The sequence below is a fragment of the Lactuca virosa genome, chromosome 8 (assembly GCF_052849685.1).
Source record: "Lactuca virosa cultivar CGN04683 chromosome 8, Lactuca_virosa_CGN04683_v6, whole genome shotgun sequence".
NCBI lineage: Eukaryota > Viridiplantae > Streptophyta > Magnoliopsida > Asterales > Asteraceae > Lactuca > Lactuca virosa.
The window spans coordinates 13,406,004-13,424,610 of NC_136433.1; the positions used below are offsets into that span (position 1 = coordinate 13,406,004).

The window sequence follows — 18,607 nt, forward strand, 5'->3', positions numbered from 1 at the left end:
TCTTCTTCTTGTTTACAATATTCTTTCCCTCCTCCACTCACTATAAACGATGCAAGAAGCAACCATCAATACAATGAGTCTTACTTTCATCTACTGACTCATAATCCGATAAAACCTCGAGTGCCCTCGTGTTGATCTTGTTAACTCGATGGTTACATGGATTTGAGCGAGTTAACTAGTAGGTTACAAAGACTGGATCCAGTTCTTCTTTTTCTCCTGGTGAACATGAAGCTTGGAATCTATCTGCAACATCTTAACGATTAATGGCTTCATTATACATTTATAATGAGTTGTTTTGCGTGCTAATGTGTTTGTTCTTGCTTGTGTTAATCTTTTATAGACAGTGTTGTGGGACAGATTTCTCGAAAAAAGGAACTTTATTTATGGCCCTTCAATTCAAAAGATTTGATGAATCGGATCTTGATATTGTTTTTGAAAAAGTTACACAAATATCGCTTTTAGAATATTTTCTTTTTTGACTAACTCTTTTGTTTTTAATATTATATTATTTATTTTGTCTTGTACCATTTTAATTGAATTAACGGTGAACTTCAAAGTCCTAGACTGCAACTCAGCTCTATGATACGAAAGTTGAACCACTTCTTGTTGATGAGTTGACACCGTTTGTGATTCACGCTGATTCCACCTCAGCGTGACTAAAACACTCCAATCTCTCCTCAAATTCTTCTTGATAAAACTTTACGATTCACTGTGATATACTACACACTGATGAAAGTTAGAAACTCTATGCCGATGGTTAGTCTATGTAGCGTAGGCTATCACACGCACCAACCCCTTCTTCCCTATAAATTCTTTTTTAAAGTTTTATGATTCAACATAATGTACCATACGCTGATGAGAGCTTGAAAAATTTGTGTCAATGGTTAACCTAAAACACCACAACTTATCATACACACCAATCCATGCTCACCATATATTCTTCTTTAGAATTTTATGATTCATCGTATGAAGCCAGACGCTGATAAGAATTCGAAAAATTTGTGCCGATGGGTATATCATTTTCCGTGATATATTACATGCACCTACACATTCATTCCCAACAATTATTCTATTAGAAGTTAATGATTCACTGTATTAGCCATACACTGATAAAACTTCGACACTCTAAGTTGATGAGTACATTTCATACTGGAATGTATTACAAGCATCATTCCATTCTTTCCCTTTATTCTTCTAATAAAAGTGGTTAACGAGGTAGCATAGAAAATCATACACTAATGAGACTTCGCAATACTATATCAGTGAATGGTAGTTTAAACCCATACTATCAGGAGACATCAAAAACTCACTGGATTACCAGCTATAACTCCTATACGTTGATCGGTTCCTTTAGTGCTGCTGATGTCAAAAAGGGAGCGAGACATTTATCTGATCTAAGGAAGTATTTATCTGATCTACGGAAGTGTTTTTATCTGATCTAAAGAGGAGCTATACTGTAACGCCCCAAAAATGAGACCCGAAAATTTCATTTTTAATTTAATAGAATCAGTATTTCCAAAACATCATCGATACAAACCAAATAAAATAATTATGTCAAACATCATATCAATCAGGGTGAATCACAAAAAGCGAAACCAAGTGGTGTATGCTCTGCAATCATCCCGAACCCTTCCTCTTGGAACTGGAAGTACCTGAAACCTAAACTGAAAATCGTAAGCACAAAGCTTAGTGAGTTCCCCAAGGTACCGCATACCATACATATAACACATAACGGGCCCCGCCCATACAGTATAACGGGCCTCGCCCTAACTCGCATAACGGTCCCCGCCCAATGAGTATAACGGGCCCCGCTCTAACTCGCATAATAGGCCCCACCCTAAGTCGCATAACGGGCCCCGTCCACATAAAATTCATACTACATAACAAGTAACAGCATACAGAGTAATCATCGATCCCCTCCCAGTAAGCATACAAGCATATACACATACTAGTGTCACACACACAACGAGTATTCTAACATAACAGATCATGGGTCGGCATTGGTGCCTTCGACCGGCTAAACACAGTGAGGACCTCGTACTGCAGACTTAAAATGAAAATGCTAGGTTGTTGGTCCGACAAATCCCCGAGCTATCAATATCAAATAACACCCAATTAAAAATTGGAGTCAAATCTATATACTTTAATCCATACTTAGAGTAAAAAGACCATTTTACCCCATAACTAGTTTAGTCCAAGCCTAAGGCCCAAACTTTCAATCCAAAAATCCCAAAAACCAATTAACCATATAAGGCCAACATATGACCAATTTTCTAAATTGGGCCCAAATCCCTACATGGGCCTTACCCTAAGGCCCACCAACTTTTCCTAGTCCAAACACCTGTATTCAGATGGCCCAACAAGGTCCCAAGCAACAAAGCCCAAAATATAACCCGAAGCCCGAAGCCCAAGCATGTGAAGCCCATCAGAATGAGTACACGAGGCGTACTCAGCACGTACACGCATCGTACTCTCTTGAAGGCTTGTAGGCAAAGCGTACCTATTTGTACGCCCAGCATACTCACCCATTCAGCTAAAAACTTTATTATATTCCTTAGTTTCTTAATACAAAGGTCCAAAACATAGATCTGACTTCCTTGAGCTGGATTATCACGTAAAGTTGCTAACTTTACATTCATGCAAGGCTAAATGAAGCTCTTAAGCTTAAAAAGGACTTAATAAGTGACTTAATGCATGCATGTGACCGAAAATCCCATAAAGCTTGCACCTTTATGCTTAAGAAGTCCAATACAAACTCAGATCTAAAAGAACAAGCCCTTAAAATGTTTTAACTCTTCAATCAACTCAAAAAGGGACCAAAAGCATAACAAAACAAGCTATAAGGAGATCTAAACATCAACAAGCCAAGGTATGACCTTGATACCTCAAAAAGATTGCAATAAGTGTGATGATTCTGGATCTATGACCTTCCTTCCAGTAAAGCATCTTTTATCTTCAAATCTTCATTCACAATGAGTAAATAACCACTAAAAATGCTCTCAAGGGCTTAAGAACACCACCAAGAAAGCGTATGGGATGATTTAGGGTTTTAGGATCTTTGGGGGCTGGTAAAGAGGCCAGCCCTAGGGTATTAAGGTGTTTATATAGGGTGCAACACCCTAAATTACGGTTTCAATATGTCTCACATACGCCCCGCATACGTGTCCGGAGTCGCGTTCCCATCTCGCATGAGTACACTAAGCGTACCATGTGGTACGCCCCGCGTACTTGCTTTACAGCTTGTACACTAAGTGTACCATGTGGTACGCCCCGCATACTACACAGGGACTAAAATGCAACTTTTACAACAACAAGGGTAATAGAGAAACATACCAAGATTCAAGTGTTACAATTCTCCCCCACTTGAATCAGACTTCGTCCTCGAAGTTTGCTTCCCTGAATAACTCTGGATAGTGCTCCCTCATCTCATCCTCGGGCTCCCAAGTCCACTCCGAACCTTTGCGGTGTTGCCATTGCACCTTCACCAATTCGACAACCTTGTTCCTCAAGATTTTCGTCTTCTGATCCAGAATCTCCATCGGTCTCTCGGTATTATTCAGGAGGTCATCCACCTGAATATCCTCCAAATGTACCACTGTGGAATCATCCACTAAGCATTTCTGCAGCTGAGAGACGTGGAACATGCTATGAATCTGACTGAGCTCGGATGGAAGATCTAAACGATACGCAACCCGGCCCATCCGATCCAAAACCCTGAAAGGACCAATATTCGGGGGGCCCATATTTCCCTGCTTCTTGAACCGGATGACATCTTTCCAAGGTGACACCTTCAGGAGAACCAGATCTCCCACTCTGAAACTCTAAGTCTGATCGGCTTCTGTCGGCCTAACTCTTCTGCCGACTCTGAGTTGTCTGGAGCCTGCTCCAAACCTGTTGAATCAGCTCAGTGGTCTTGAGTACCACCTCGGTACTCCCCATAACCCGTTGACCGACCTCGCGCCAACAAATCGGGGTCCTGCACTTCCTCCCATAGAGCATCTTGAAAGGAGGTCGATCGATGCTTGCGTGATAACTGTTCTTATACGAAAATCCCACTAACGGAAGATACGTATCCCAACTCCCACCGAAATCCAGAACACACGCCCGTAGCATATCCTCGAGGGTCTGAATAGTCCGCTCACTCTCACCATCGGTATACGGATGAAAAGTTGTGCTGAAATTGAGACGAGTACCCAACTCGTCATGGAACCTCTTCCAAAACCTACAAGACAACCGGGCATCTCTGTCATAAAACACTAATACAGGCACCCGATGACGTGCCACAACCTCCCGGATATAAATCTCCGCCAACTTCTCTGCAGAAATACTTGCTGAATCGGAATGAAATGCGCGCTCTTGGCCAAGCGATCCACGATGACCCAAATCGAATCCACTCTGCACGCAGTCCTTGGAAGCTTCGTGATAAAATCCATGGTGATGTCCTCCCATTTCCTTAAGGGAATCGCGAACGGTTGCATCTTGCTGTGAGGTCGCTAATGTTCAAGCTTGACCTTCCTGCAGGTGAAGCACCACTCCACATACCATGCCACATCGCGCTTCGTGCAGGGCCACCAATAATCAAGACCCAGATCATATACATCTTCGTCGAACCAGGATGAATGGAGAACCTTGACTTGTGAGCCTCCTCCATCAGAATCTGACGTACTCCACCCCAATACGGAACCCAAACTCGCCGATGCAGGCTCAACAATCCACGGCTATGATAATCAAAGGTAGCCACCTGACCCACAATGCGCTCGCTCTTTCGGTGCTCTTCCTTTATAGCCTCGACCTGAGCCTCATGAATCTGCTCAAAGAATGGTGTAATTACGGTCGTCCTCAAACTTATATCTCTGATCGGAGCCACGACCGCCTTATGGCTGAGAGCATCGGCCAACACATTGCCCTTCCCGAGGTGATAAAGGATCTCGCAATCATAATCCTTCACTGCATCCAACGATCAACGCTGCCTCCTATTCAGATTCGGTTGATCCATCAAGTAACTCAGGCTCTTGTGATCCATATAAATATTACAATGGACCCCATAGAGGTAACGCTGCCAAATCTTGAGGGCGAAAACCACGACCCCCAACTCCAAATCATGCGTCGGATAATTCGCCTCATGAGGCTTTAGCTGCCTCGAAGCGTAAGCGATCACGCGACCCCTCTGCATCAACACTGCCCCAAATCCTGTGATCGAAGCATCACTATAAACCACGAAATCATCAACACCCTCTGGTAGGGTCAAGATCGACGCCTCACACAATGGCTGTCTCAAAGTCTCAAAAGCTGTCTGCTGCTTAGGCCCCCAACGAAATGTAACTTTCTTCTTTGTCAGTCGGGTCAAAGGAACAACTATCTTGGAGAAATCCTAGATGAATCTCCAATAATAAGCCTCCAAACGAAGAAAACTTCGAATCTCAAATGGAGAACTCAGAAGCTCCCACTGCATCACAGCCTCAACCTTGGCCAGATCGACCAGAATACCATTCTGGTTGACAAGGTGCCCCAGAAAATGCACCTCCTGCAACCATACCTCACACTTGGAGAACTTTGCGAAAAGTCTCTCCCTCCTCAACGTCTCCAACACTTCCCTCAAGTGCTCCTCATGGTGCTCTTGAGTCTTGGAATAAACCAATATATCATCAATGAATACTATCACAGACCGATCCAACATTGGTTTGCACACGCGGTTCATGAGATCTATGAACGCGGCTGGAGCATTGGTGAGCCCAAAAGGCATCACCACGAACTCTTAATGACCATAACGATTCTGGAAAGCGGTATTCTACACATCCTCATCCCTGGACCGCATCTGATGATAACCCGATCGCAAATCAATCTTGGAGAACCAAGATGCTCCCTAAAGCTGGTCAAAATATCATCAATCCTCGGGAATGGATAGCAGTTCTTCACCGTTACATTATTCATCTCTCGGTAGTCGATACACATACGGTGAGACCCATCCTTTTTCTTCACAAACAGAATCAGTGCTCCCCAAGGCGAACTGCTCGGTCGAATAAATCCCTTGTCTAACAGCTCCTGCAGCTATGTAGACAAGTCATGCATCTCTGGAGGAGCCAACTGATACGGTGCTTTGGCTATCGGAGCCTCACCCATAACCAGATCAATCCTAAACTCAACTTGCCTCTCTGGAGGCACCCCATGAAAATCCTTCGGGAATACATCCGGGTAATCCCGCACAATCGACACATCATCCATGGTCGCCTTACCCTTATCCCAGGTATCCATAACATAGGCGACATAACTGGAGCAACCCTGCTGAAAATAGCGTCTGGCCCTCGTTGCAAAATGCAAAATCGGCCCACGCTGAGATTTCTCCCCATGAACCACTAGCTCTCCCCGACTGGGGGTCTGAACCTGAACTGACTGCTGCTCACAGTCGATCACTACCCTATTAGGGCTCAACCAATCCATGCCCACGATAACCTTGTTCCCACGTAGAGGAATAGGAACCAAATCAACCAGATATTGCTCGTTGAATAACTAGAGAGTACAACCCCGTTGAACCCTCGCAACCCGAACTGACCTATCATCATCAATCTCGACATCTAGAGGACAATCCAGCTCCCTCGGAGCTCCAACAAATCTCTAGATCAACGCAAGCGATACAAACGATCGGGTAGCCCCCGAATCAAATAATACCAAAGTAGAAATATTGTTCACAAGGAACAATCCTAAAACAAAACACATAAACATAAGCAAGATATTCAAGATAATTAAAAAGATAATGAGAATATACATACCCATCACCACGTCAGAGCTGCACGTGACTCCTCGGCTGTCAACCGGAAAGCTCTGCTCTTCACCACAGGCGCGTCTGTCCGACCCTGACGGTCGTCAATAATCCGAAGAGTTGTAGGAGCGGGTGCTGAAACTGGTCCTGTTGAAACCAAACACAAACAATGAGCTTTCTTGTGGCACCTCTGTTTGCAATGGAATCAAATCAGATCAGATACCAGGGTGGTGGTGGTGGTAGCAGTACAATCCCTGCTAATATGACCAGTCTGACCGCACTTGAAGCAGCCAGAACCACCCACCATGTATGTCCCCTCGTGCGAGTTGTCGCACTTGCTGCAGCAGCCTTGGCACTGCTGTCCATTCCCTCTCGAATCAACAACCTTGGTCCTCTTGTCCGAACCCTCAGCACTCGACACAAAATCTGGCTTCCTCTTCTTCTCCATCTCCAGATCAATCTCCTTCTCCCTAGCTCGTGCTATCATATCCTCCAGCGTCTTGCAGCTGGTTCGGATCACAAACTGCCAAATGTCACTCCTCAACATCTCATGATACGGGGCCTTCTTCATCTCCTCGTCCGCCACATACTGCAGAACCAGAAGTTCCCTATCTTGGAACATAGCAGTGATCTCGGCCACCGTCTCGGTAGTCTGGAGGAGATCCTAAAACTCTCACGCCAAGTGCTGCACCTCGATAACTGGTGCAAACTCAGCCTAGAACCTGGTCACAAAATCATCCAGGGTCATCGAATCAACTGTTGGATAAGGTGTCTAAGTCCATAACTATATTTTGTATGTACTTGACCCGAGAGTAGCATGGTCCATTTGGGTTGCACTTCACCGGGACAATTTGAAGGATGGACTTTTGAGAAGAGGATAATTATGATTTATTAATATATTATAAATTCTAATATAGTAATAAGAAATCATATTATTTAATTAGTATTGATCAAGAATTAATTTGGAATTAATTTTGTGATAAAAAAGAGACTAATTAAATATATAAGGATTGATTGTGTAAATCATTCATTCTTATAAAGTGGGCTAATGATCCATGATTCCTTATGTTGGGCTAAACTCATGTGGTGACCCATGGATACTCTATGGAGGTTAAAACCCATGGAGCATGAGGAATGTGGAAAGTCATGCACATTAGGGTTTGCATGGTGTAACCCTAATGTAGCCACACTATATAAGAAGCCCGTTGGTTCATGAAATCGACACCTAGAGTTCTTGTAAGAGTGCTAGCCGATTTTGAGTGCATATTATCTCCTCTCAAGTTTTTCCATTTGTTAGTGGTGATTTATGATTCCACTTGAGGCATTCACATTATTAGTGCTAGGCTCTTAAAGCTTCAAGGTTCCAACTACACTAAAAGGTATATCATCTAACTTGGATTTTGTAGTATAGTTACTCCATTGTATGCTAGTTAGGATGATACCTTGGAAAAATGAAAGTTTGCATGTATATTAGAGAAAACATAGATCCAATGTATTTAGGGTTGCATGTACACCATATGAGTGTTAAAATGCTCAAAACCCATCATCACCCACTGCACGCCCCACCTCCTCCCACCAATCTCGTGCCCTGTCCTTCAAATGACAGGAGGCAAGCCTAACATTTTCATCATCAGGGCAACTGCTGGTGCGGAAGGCGTTAGCAATGTCTGCTAACCAACTTCGGCCCACTATCGGGTCCCTCGCCCCGTGATAGTCTAGAGCTCCACATGACTGGAACTCCTTGAAGGAAAAGGAGCGTGTCCCCATCAAGGCCATCATCTCAGTGCGAAACGAGTTCAACCGCTCATATATAATCTCCAGAATACCCTCCTTGTCCGTGCCAAATATCACATGAGTCTGCTCAAGAATGCAATGAGTAATCTCGGACGAGATGAACTCCCTAGTCTGCTCATCAAGCTGCCCGGCTCCAGATCCTGAACCTGAGCACTCACCAGCACCAGAACTGCTAACAGGTCTGCCTCTCAATGTCACCATACTGAAAATAGACCATATAAACCATCAGAATACGCATCAATATATATATATATATATATATATATATATATATATATATATATATATATATATATATATATATATCGGGGATCACAACTCCACAAGCTTCCTGGTGTCATCGCAGCTAGGGGTGTAAACGAGCCGAGCCGAGCCCGAGCCTGACCAAGCTCGAGCTCGGCTCGTTTAATTTTGAGGAAGCTTAAAATGAAGCTCGAGCTCGGATCGTGAACAATATAGTGGGCTCGCGAGCCTAAACGAGCCTGTGTGTGTATAGGCTCGTTTAAGCTCTTTTAGGCTCGCGAGCCCATGAATTGAAGCTCGGCTCGAGCTCGTTTAATAAACAAGCCTCGTATTTAGGCTCGAGCTCGGCTCAGGCTCGTTTAATTCGATCTCGAGTCGAGCTTTTAACGAGTCAATCCCGAGTAGCTCGGCTCACTTACACCCCTAATCGCAGCTCTCCTTGAATCGAGTATGGATCATCTGCTTCCAGTAGTACGGGCCCATACTACAACATCTATCCGTACTTTCCTCAAAGATTTCCTTGACTCCACTAAGTCACTTTATATCCATACAAATTCCACTCACAGATAAGGCTCCCAGCACTAGATCTCATCCTAGGTTTTCCGAGGGAAAACACCACACCACTCTCCGCCATCAGCTGCAAAGGAACTCCCGCTAACTTCCTATAACTAGCTCACAGATGCAATTACATATTACTAAAATGAGATAATTTTTCGAATGAGAGGTCTCAAACTACAACGGTTGGACTCGGACAAGGGCTGTGCAATAGAGTTAAAACCTAACCTTCTAAAATCATTTAGTTCCCATAATATGTAACTTAGCATATTCACTTACTAGTTAGCTGAAGCTAGTTAGAACTCCTAGGAAGCACAAAGCAAGCAGCATTCAGGCATCAAGTAATCAGAACCAAACATCACCTAATCAGGCCATCCTATCACTGACTGATCAGTATTAGAATGCATGTCTACAAGCTCATATAATAGGCATACAAAGGCATCTCTCCTAGCAATCTATCATGCAAAAACTAAGGAGATCTTTAGCCCTAACTAGCATGCGATTCACAGATTCACAAATAAAAGCATATCAGATAACATGTATGGGTATTTGGGGAAATCTTACTTGAGCTCGGCTGATTGCATGCACCACACCCTTTCTTATCTTAGAAAAAACTCTTTTCTTAAAACTATATTTCTTTTTGAAAAACTTACCAAATCCTCAGTTTGAGTTCAGACACACCCAAGAGTATGTTTGAATCTCTCAAACTAAGGCTCTGATACCAACTTGTAACGTCCCAAAAATAAGACCCAAAAATTTCATTTTTAATTTAATAGAGTCAGTATTTCCAAAACATCATCGATACAAACCAAATAAAATAAATATGTCAAACATCATACCAATCAGGGTGAATCACAAAAAGCGGAATGAGGTGGTATGTGCTCTACAATCATCCCGAGCCCTTCCCCTTGGAACTGGAAGTACCTAAAACATAAACTAAAAACTGTAAGCACAAAGCTTAGTGAGTTCCCCAAGGTACCGCATACCATACATATAACACATAACGGGCCCCGCCCATAGAGTATAACGGGCCTCGCCCTAACTCGCATAATGGGCCCCACGCAATGAGTATAATGGGCATCGCCCTAACTCACATAACGGGCCCCGCCCACATACAATTCATACTACACAACAAGTAACAACATACAGAGTAATCATCGGGCCCCGCCTAGTAAGAATACAAGCACATACACATACTAGTGTCACATAGACAACGAGTATTCTAACATAACAGATCATGGGTCAGCATTGGTGCCTTCGACCCGCTAAACACAGTGAGGAAACTCACCTCGTACTGCTGAATCACACTGATAATCCCTGGCTGTTGGTCCGACAAATCCCCGAGCTATCAATATCAAATAACACCCAATTAATAATTGGAGTCAAATCTATATCCTTCAATCCATACTTAGGGTAAAAAGACCATTTTACCCCTTACCTAGTTTGGTCCAAGTCTAAGGCCCAAACTTTCAATCCAAAAGGCCCAAAAACCAATTAACCATCTAAGGCCCACATATGGCCAAATTTTCCAAATTAGGACCAAATCCCTACATGGGCTTTACCCTAAGGCCCACTAATTTTTCCTAGTCCAAACACCTGCATTCAGATGGCCCAACAAGGCCCTAAGCAACTAAGCTCAAAAGATAACCCAAAGCACGAAGCCCAAGCATGCGAAGCCCATCAGACTTGAAGGCTTCTACGCTAAGCATACCTGCTTGTACGCCCAACGTACTTACCCATTCAGCCCAAAACTTGATTTCAGACCTTAATCCCTTAAGAGAAAGCTCCAATACATAGATCTGACTTCCTTGAGCTGAATTATCACGTAAAGTTACTAACTTTACATTCATGCATGGCTAAATGAAGCTCTTAAAAAGGACTTAATAAGTGACATAATGCATGCATGTGACCAAATATCCCATAAAGCTTGCACCTTTATGCTTAAGAAGTCCAATACAAACTCAGATCTAAAAAAACAACCCCTTAAAACGTCTTAACTCTTCAATCAACCCAAAAAGGGACCAAAAGCATAACAAAACAAGCTATAAGGAGATCTAAACATCTACAAGCCAATGTATAAACTTGATACCCCAAAAAGATTGAAATAAGTGTGATGATTATGGATCTATGATCTTCCTTCCAAGCAAAGCAACTTCAATATTCAAAGCTTCCTTCATAATGAATAAATAACCACTAAAAATCCTCTCATGGGCTCAAAAACACCACCAAGAAAGCTTAAGGGACGATTTAGGATTTTAGGAGGTTTGGGGTTTGGTAAAGAGGCCAGCCCTAGGGTCTTAAGGTGTTTATATAGGGTGCAACACGCTAAATTAGGGTTTCAATATGTCTCACGTACGCCCCGCGTACATAGATATACGCCCAGCGTACGTGTCCGAAGTCTCGTTCCCATATCACATGAGTATGTTAAGCATACCATGTGGTATGCCCTGCGTACTCGCTTCACAGCTTGTACGCTAAGCGTACCATGTGGTACACCCCGCGTACTACACAAGGACCAAAATACAACTTTTATAACAACAAGGGCAATAGAGAAACATATGAAGATTCAAGTTTTACATATATCTAAGGGGGAACAGATAAAAGGAGCTAAATCTAAGAGGGAGTAGATATTTGTTGAGATTCATGATACACTGGTTGCTACACTAATTGTTTCTACTGCTACTGCTACTGCTGATTTCCGAAATATGGGTAGTTATATATTATCTCAGGGGATGTATTCGTTGAAGCTGAAAATTTCTCAAATGATGATCTTGATGACCTTGATGACTTCGTTGAAGATTAGTTTTGACATCATTAGATAGGGGAGATTGTAAGGTCACACCTTATGATTTGATGATTCAAACACTTTATACGCTGACCGCCAACGCCAACGTCAGCACCAACGCCAACGCCTCAAGATTGTATCACCGTCAGTGTGAATATTATGATCTTATGTAATACTTGTATATTAGGCAATTATACGAATATGTATAAAATAGATATCATATTCGATATCTTGGTGATAAGGATAAGTTATTATTATAGATTAGATACAATCTCTTAATTGAAGGGATTCAAAAGAATAATCTTTTATATAATCAACATTAGAGTGAAACTCTTATTAATGTTTTTGTGACCGTGTTTATGACATTCGTTCTCTTTATGAGAACACTCTTTTCTTGATGAAAGACATCTTTGTGATTAGTCGTGTTCTTTATTTTTCTGTTTGATATATGCTTAGTTAGTTTGTTCTTTGTTAATTATAATTAAAGTGTATTTGATCGATACAAACCATCAATATTTGAACCAAATAAATATTAATTAGACTTTATCAACAAATAAACGTCCAAATTTTATTATTTATATATTTAATTTGCGTATTTTAGTTTATTATTTATTTGTTTTCTTTAATAAAATTTTATTTTAGCCTAATTTAAATATGTTACGTTATAATATTATAACAACAAAAATGCATAAAAAATTGTAACATTTTTAATGAAAAATTGGATTTATTTAAGTTAGTAGTAAACTAAGAAAAAATTGTAATTGTTTAGTTATATAAGTGATGGAGAGAATAATTTTCTAATAAAAAAATTGAATTGATTTGTGGTCAGAGCAACCAACAAAAAAACAAATTGTCCGATTTAAACAGGCCAAATATAAGTGTTTTATTTTATAAAAACACCTAAACAGTTAAATGGGATCTTACGGTGGGAGAGAGAGATAGAGGGTTAAAGAGGGCGCGATTACACTCCCAAAGCAAACGCCAAAATTCCATTGGGAACAGCGTTCCTGGCAACATTCCAAAAGACGAATAGACCTTGAATATATTCCTAATTGGCTATACTAATTTTAATCTGTTTTCTGATGTGTGCCTACAAAATCCCAAAACTCTGGGGTCACCCAATGCCCCTATAAATTGTCTTGGCTTTTCTTTTATCATATCCCGCAAACTTATACGAGCTCTCAACTGCTAGCTCGCTCTCTTTCTCTTTCTCTCTCTCTCACTGTCTCTATATAAAAGAAAGAGTGTACAAGATTAATAGATATTGCATGATCAAAGATCAATATGCCTTCTTTGCATAAAGAACACATAAACGCCCAACCGAAACCACTGGTTTTTGATTCTTTGATCCTGCAACATGAAACCAGCATACCCGAACAGTTTATATGGCCTGATCATGAGAAACCCAACTCACAAAAAGCCAAGGAACTAGCAGTTCCTTTAGTTGACCTACGAGGCTTTCTTTCTGGACGTGCTAGTTCAGCCAAGGAAGCCTCCGTGATTGTTGGTGAGGCTTGCAAGAAACATGGTTTCTTCCTAGTGACCAATCATGGTGTTGATGCAAGCCTCATAGTAGATGCTCATAGGTACATGGACCTATTCTTTGAGCTCCCTTTTTTGGACAAACAAAGAGTTCAAAGAAAACTAGGTGAGAGCTGTGGGTATGCAAGCAGCTTCACCGGTAGGTTCTCCTCTAAACTACCATGGAAAGAAACACTTTCTTTTCAATTCTCAGGTGAAAACAAATCATCCAAAATAGTGGAGGAGTATTTTGAGAAGACAATGGGAAAAGAATTTGCTCGACTCGGGTATATAACTTTATATATGTTGTCGTTTTCTGATCATAAACTTTTCAAAGTTGCTTTAGACTAACTCTAGTTTTCCTTCTTGTCATCATTATAGGAAAGTTTACCAAGAATATTGCAATGCCATGAGTAGACTTTCACTAGGAATCATGGAATTACTGGGGATGAGCCTTGGTGTAGAGCAATCGCACTTTAAGGAATTCTTCAAAGAAAACGATTCCATAATGAGGCTAAACTACTATCCACCATGCCAAAAACCAGACCTCACCTTAGGAACAGGCCCTCATTGCGATCCAACATCATTAACAATTCTTCACCAAGATTCCGTTGGTGGACTAGAAGTGTTCATAGACAATGAATGGCGTTCAATTGCTCCAAATCTTAATACTTTTGTAGTAAACATCGGTGATACATTCATGGTTCGTAACTAAACTTATGCTTAAATTAATCTCCATGACTAGGTTTTTTGTAGTTATAGTTTTTGTTTGTTTGTTTTTTTTTCTTAAAATCTTGATTTGTCTTCTTCAGGCACTTTCAAATGGACAATACAGAAGTTGCTTACATAGAGCTGTGGTTAACAACAAGATTCATAGGAAATCACTTGCGTTCTTTCTATGTCCAAAAAAAGATAAGGTAGTGAGCCCACCAGACGAACTAGTGGACGAAAAGAACCCCAGAATTTATCCAGATTTTACATGGTCTATGTTTCTTGAATTCACTCAGAAGCATTACCGAGCCGACATGAACACCCTCCAAGCTTTCTCCAACTGGATTCAGCAGAAAAACAGCTGAAATCGAATTCTTTTGTCCTTCTCTGCATCCTGTACCACTATCCTTCACATGAAACGAAATGAGGAAGCAGATTCTTAAGTCAAAAGATTCCCATAACCTATAAGTTGATTTTGAATCTTATTTGTTATTACCGAGTAACTTATCCAGCTATATGAAAGCGGATGTACAACAGAAGTTTCGTACTATGATGGAGAATGCATGAAACCAGTATCTTGGTTAATACTGTAGTTGCATGAAAAAGTAATGTTGAGGACGATGGACAAGGTTTTAGTTTCTGTGGAGGTCATATTCGGGATGCGTATACATAAGCCAAAATTTGTGATTTTCTATTTTAGTAAATATGTAGGAAATAATTTTTAATAACCACTAGTTAGTAGCATTACCAACCATCTAGTTTAGTGAAGAAGAAACAAAAAAGGCATTAATAAATACTAGTAAGGGGAATCCTATGCTAGATTAATTCGTTTTAATTAGTATTTCAAATTCTCTCCCTTGTTTTACATGATTATATATCATTGTATAAGCTTTAGATCCATTAATCAACGTTTTCTTTATCTTCATGTTCCAACTTTCATTGAATCTCGACATTTGAGTTACCTATATATTTTAATTAAATCATGGCTTTTTGTAAATCAATTGGACAAATACTTGATGTCTAACCAACAACTGTAACTTTGATGTACATAATTAATAATAAGTGCATATAGATTTAAAATTGAATCATTAAAGACTTATTCACTAAATTGACCTGAATTTTAGCTTATAACCATTTTTTAAAAGGGTCTTTGGCTTGGCCGTAAGGATTGACTTTCTCAAATAAAAGATCATAGGTTCAAGTCTCGCTAGGAGACATAAGTGTTGTTTAGGATTAGATTAGGAGTAAGATAGTTTGTCGTTTGGAAAAAAAAAAAAAAAAACACTTTTTTTGGACCACAACCAATTGACTGTAATAACCTTGAAAAAAATGAACGCCGACTTGCAAGAATGCTTGGTCTAACATAAGGCAAACTAAACAATTTTATCGAGTAAAATGTATGTTTTTTTAAAAGAAAATATTTATGAGTTAATGTTTCACCGTTCTCATCTAATAAGGTTATATAATGCTTCACAAGCCACATATATTCCCCCGTGAGTATCAATGTTTTTTGCCCAATTATACCATTTAACCACGCACACACAATAATAATTTATTATTAACAAAGAGTCATAGGGGACCTATTTTCGCTAAAGGTTTGGAGCTTATGTTTTTAAGTACTTGTCTAAGATTTGTATATTTGTAATGTGATTTTTTATCACCTTCAAATTTTTGGTGATGCATAATTACAATGATTTGATTGTGTTTTTGCATAGAAACACATGAAAATGCCGTTCCCAAGTCGATAGTTATTGATGGTGCTTTGTTTGTTCATAAGTTGGGAAATAACATCCGTCTTGTGAGTAGTTAGATTTGTTTCCTTTGTCTATGTAGCACTTCATTCCCTAATTCACTATTGTATATATTCATTATTTGCACTCATTTAATTCATATTATTGTTATTTATAATTTATATGTGAATAAATTATAATACTCGTTTTCCTCGATGAATCGGATTAGGGTTTAAATGAGTCAAAATGTTGGATTTTGGAAGGAAATGAGCCTCGCGACGTGAGACATATGGACTCACAACGTGAGATGGGCTAATATGAAAATTTTTGTTCGGGACTGGTCTCACAACGTGAGACATAGAGGCCTAGATTTATTTCCTTTGTCTATGTAGCACTTCATTCCCTAATTCACTATTGTATATATTCATTATTTGCACTCATTTAATTCATATTATTGTTATTTATAATTTATATGTGAATACATTGTAATACTCGTTTTCCTCGATGAATCGAATTAGGGTTTAAATGAGTCAAAATGTTGGATTTTGGAAGGAAATGAGCCTCACGACGTGAGACATATGGACTCACAACGTGAGATGGGCTAATATGAAAACTTTTGTTCGGGACTGGTCTCACAACGTGAGACATAGAGGCTCACGACGTGAGAACTGATGCAACCCAAGCTCATGATCTTTTAAGGTTTCATTTGTATTTAAGTACCTCTAAACCCATTTTAGGGTTCATTATCAACCTCCTAACCTTCTTTCACCTCAGAGAACCCTAGTCTTCATCCTTTGCTTGATTCTTGGCCATTTTGGAGCAATTCTTGGTTTGAGGGAGAATAGAAGAAGAAGAAAATGATATTTTGAAGAGGCTTGCAAGGAATCATCATCATTATCACCTTACATTGTTTTTGGACCTTTGTAAGTGTCAAAGTTTCCTCCTTTATTGTTATTTGTGGCTAGATCTAAGTTTTACCCACTTTCCTCCTTGGTTGAGCAAGTTTGAATGAATGGAAACCTTAAAGTTGGCAACATTATGGGTTATAAGGGCCTTAAGAGTGTCATGAAGTTCAGATCTAGTGAATGGTTGGGTTTTGGAACCTTGCATGAAAGTTGGATGACCTTTTCTTCAATTAGTGACCCAAATGAGATCTAGACATGTACTGGATATATATGTCTTCAAAGCATCGACTTTCAAGTGTATTATGGAGTTATAATACCTTCTGGAAATTTAGAGTGAAAGGCTTAACGGATTAAGGACTTAAATGTTGTATTTTTGGCTTTAGACTGTGCTCACGATGTGAGACTAAGGTCTCACGATGTCAGGATTGAATGTACCCATTTCTGTTAAGCTCGTTGGGGCTCACGACGTAAGAGAAGGGTGCTCACATCTTGTGGTCAGCTCCTGTGACTTTTCATGTCTGAGTTGGTTGAGTTCAGTTGAGATGAGTTGGATTCAAACCGAGTGATCTCTCACGACGTGACCAAGGGCTGGTCACGACGTGAGGCTGAGTAGTTGGCATTATGGGTTGTTGACTTTGACTTTGATCGTTGACTTTTGGGTTGGGTTGACTTTAACTTTACTTTTTAGAAGGTAGACTTAGGTTTTACCTTGTGTGGATTGATAGGAGGTGCCGAGCACCCATCTTTTGATAGGAGAGCAGTTAGTTGTAGTTGTCTATGCGATTCAGGTGAGTCTCCTCACTATACCTGTGGGTCTAAGGCACCAATGTCGGCCCACTAGGAACTGTTATATGCTAGCTGTCGTGGTGACTCTTGTATGGTATGTTGGGCTAGGCCCATTGTATGACGGGCTAGGCTTATTAGTATGTTGGGTTAGGCCCATGGATCAGGAAGGGCTAGGCCTAATGTATGATATGTAGGATGCTAGCTATCTTTGTGACTTTTGCATTCTATGTTGGACTAGGCCTAGTGGTTAGGAAGGGTTAGGCCCATTATTATGGGTCGAGCCCAATGTGAGGGCTAGGCCCAAGGATATGCATGGTATGTGGTATTTTGTGGAAACTTACTACGCTTTGTGCTTACAATTTTATGGTTATGGTTTCAGGTACTTCCATTTCGAATGGGAAAGACTAGACTTGTTCGCAGGACATCCACCCATATTTCTGCAACTTTATGATTTTGGGATTGTACTCTGATAACTATTTTTACTCTTATATATAGTTTTGAACGATTGAAAAGGATAAATGGTGTTTATGGTTGAACTAAAAATGAAATTTTTATCTTATAATTTTTGGGACGTTAGAAGTTGGTATCAGAGCCTTGGTTTGAGGGATTTGTGCACACTCTCAGGTGCTTGAACTCAAACTGAGGAGTTAGTAATCTTTTATAAGAAAACAAATTTCTAAGAAGACACTTGTAAAGAAAAAGGAGTGTGATGCGTGAAATCGGCCGAGCTTAAGTAAGTGATTCCTAGAATACCTATACATGTTGATATGTTATATAATATGAATGTTGCATGCTAGGATAAGGCTAGGGATACTTTCAG

General features: G+C 40.3%; 1 protein-coding gene across 1 annotated transcript; it reads left to right on the top strand.

The window, feature by feature from the left end:
* The first annotated feature begins 13,301 nt into the window (after nt 1-13,301).
* Nucleotides 13,302-15,201, top strand: LOC145132592 (gibberellin 20 oxidase 2-like). Its single transcript, XM_079067437.1, has 3 exons — nt 13,302-13,942; nt 14,037-14,358; nt 14,468-15,201. The coding sequence occupies exons 1-3, from the start codon at nt 13,419-13,421 to the stop codon at nt 14,729-14,731; spliced, it is 1,110 nt and encodes a 369-aa protein (XP_078923563.1). The 5' UTR covers nt 13,302-13,418; the 3' UTR covers nt 14,732-15,201.
* Nucleotides 15,202-18,607: the final 3,406 nt, after the last annotated feature.

Coding starts and splice junctions, on each gene's coding strand:
- LOC145132592 (XM_079067437.1), top strand. CDS start 13,419: ATGCCTTCTTTGCATAAAGAACACATAAACGCCCAACCGAAACCACTG. Junction 13,943..14,036: donor AAAGAATTTGCTCGACTCGG/GTATATAACTTT, acceptor TCATCATTATAG/GAAAGTTTACCAAGAATATT. Junction 14,359..14,467: donor ACATCGGTGATACATTCATG/GTTCGTAACTAA, acceptor TGTCTTCTTCAG/GCACTTTCAAATGGACAATA.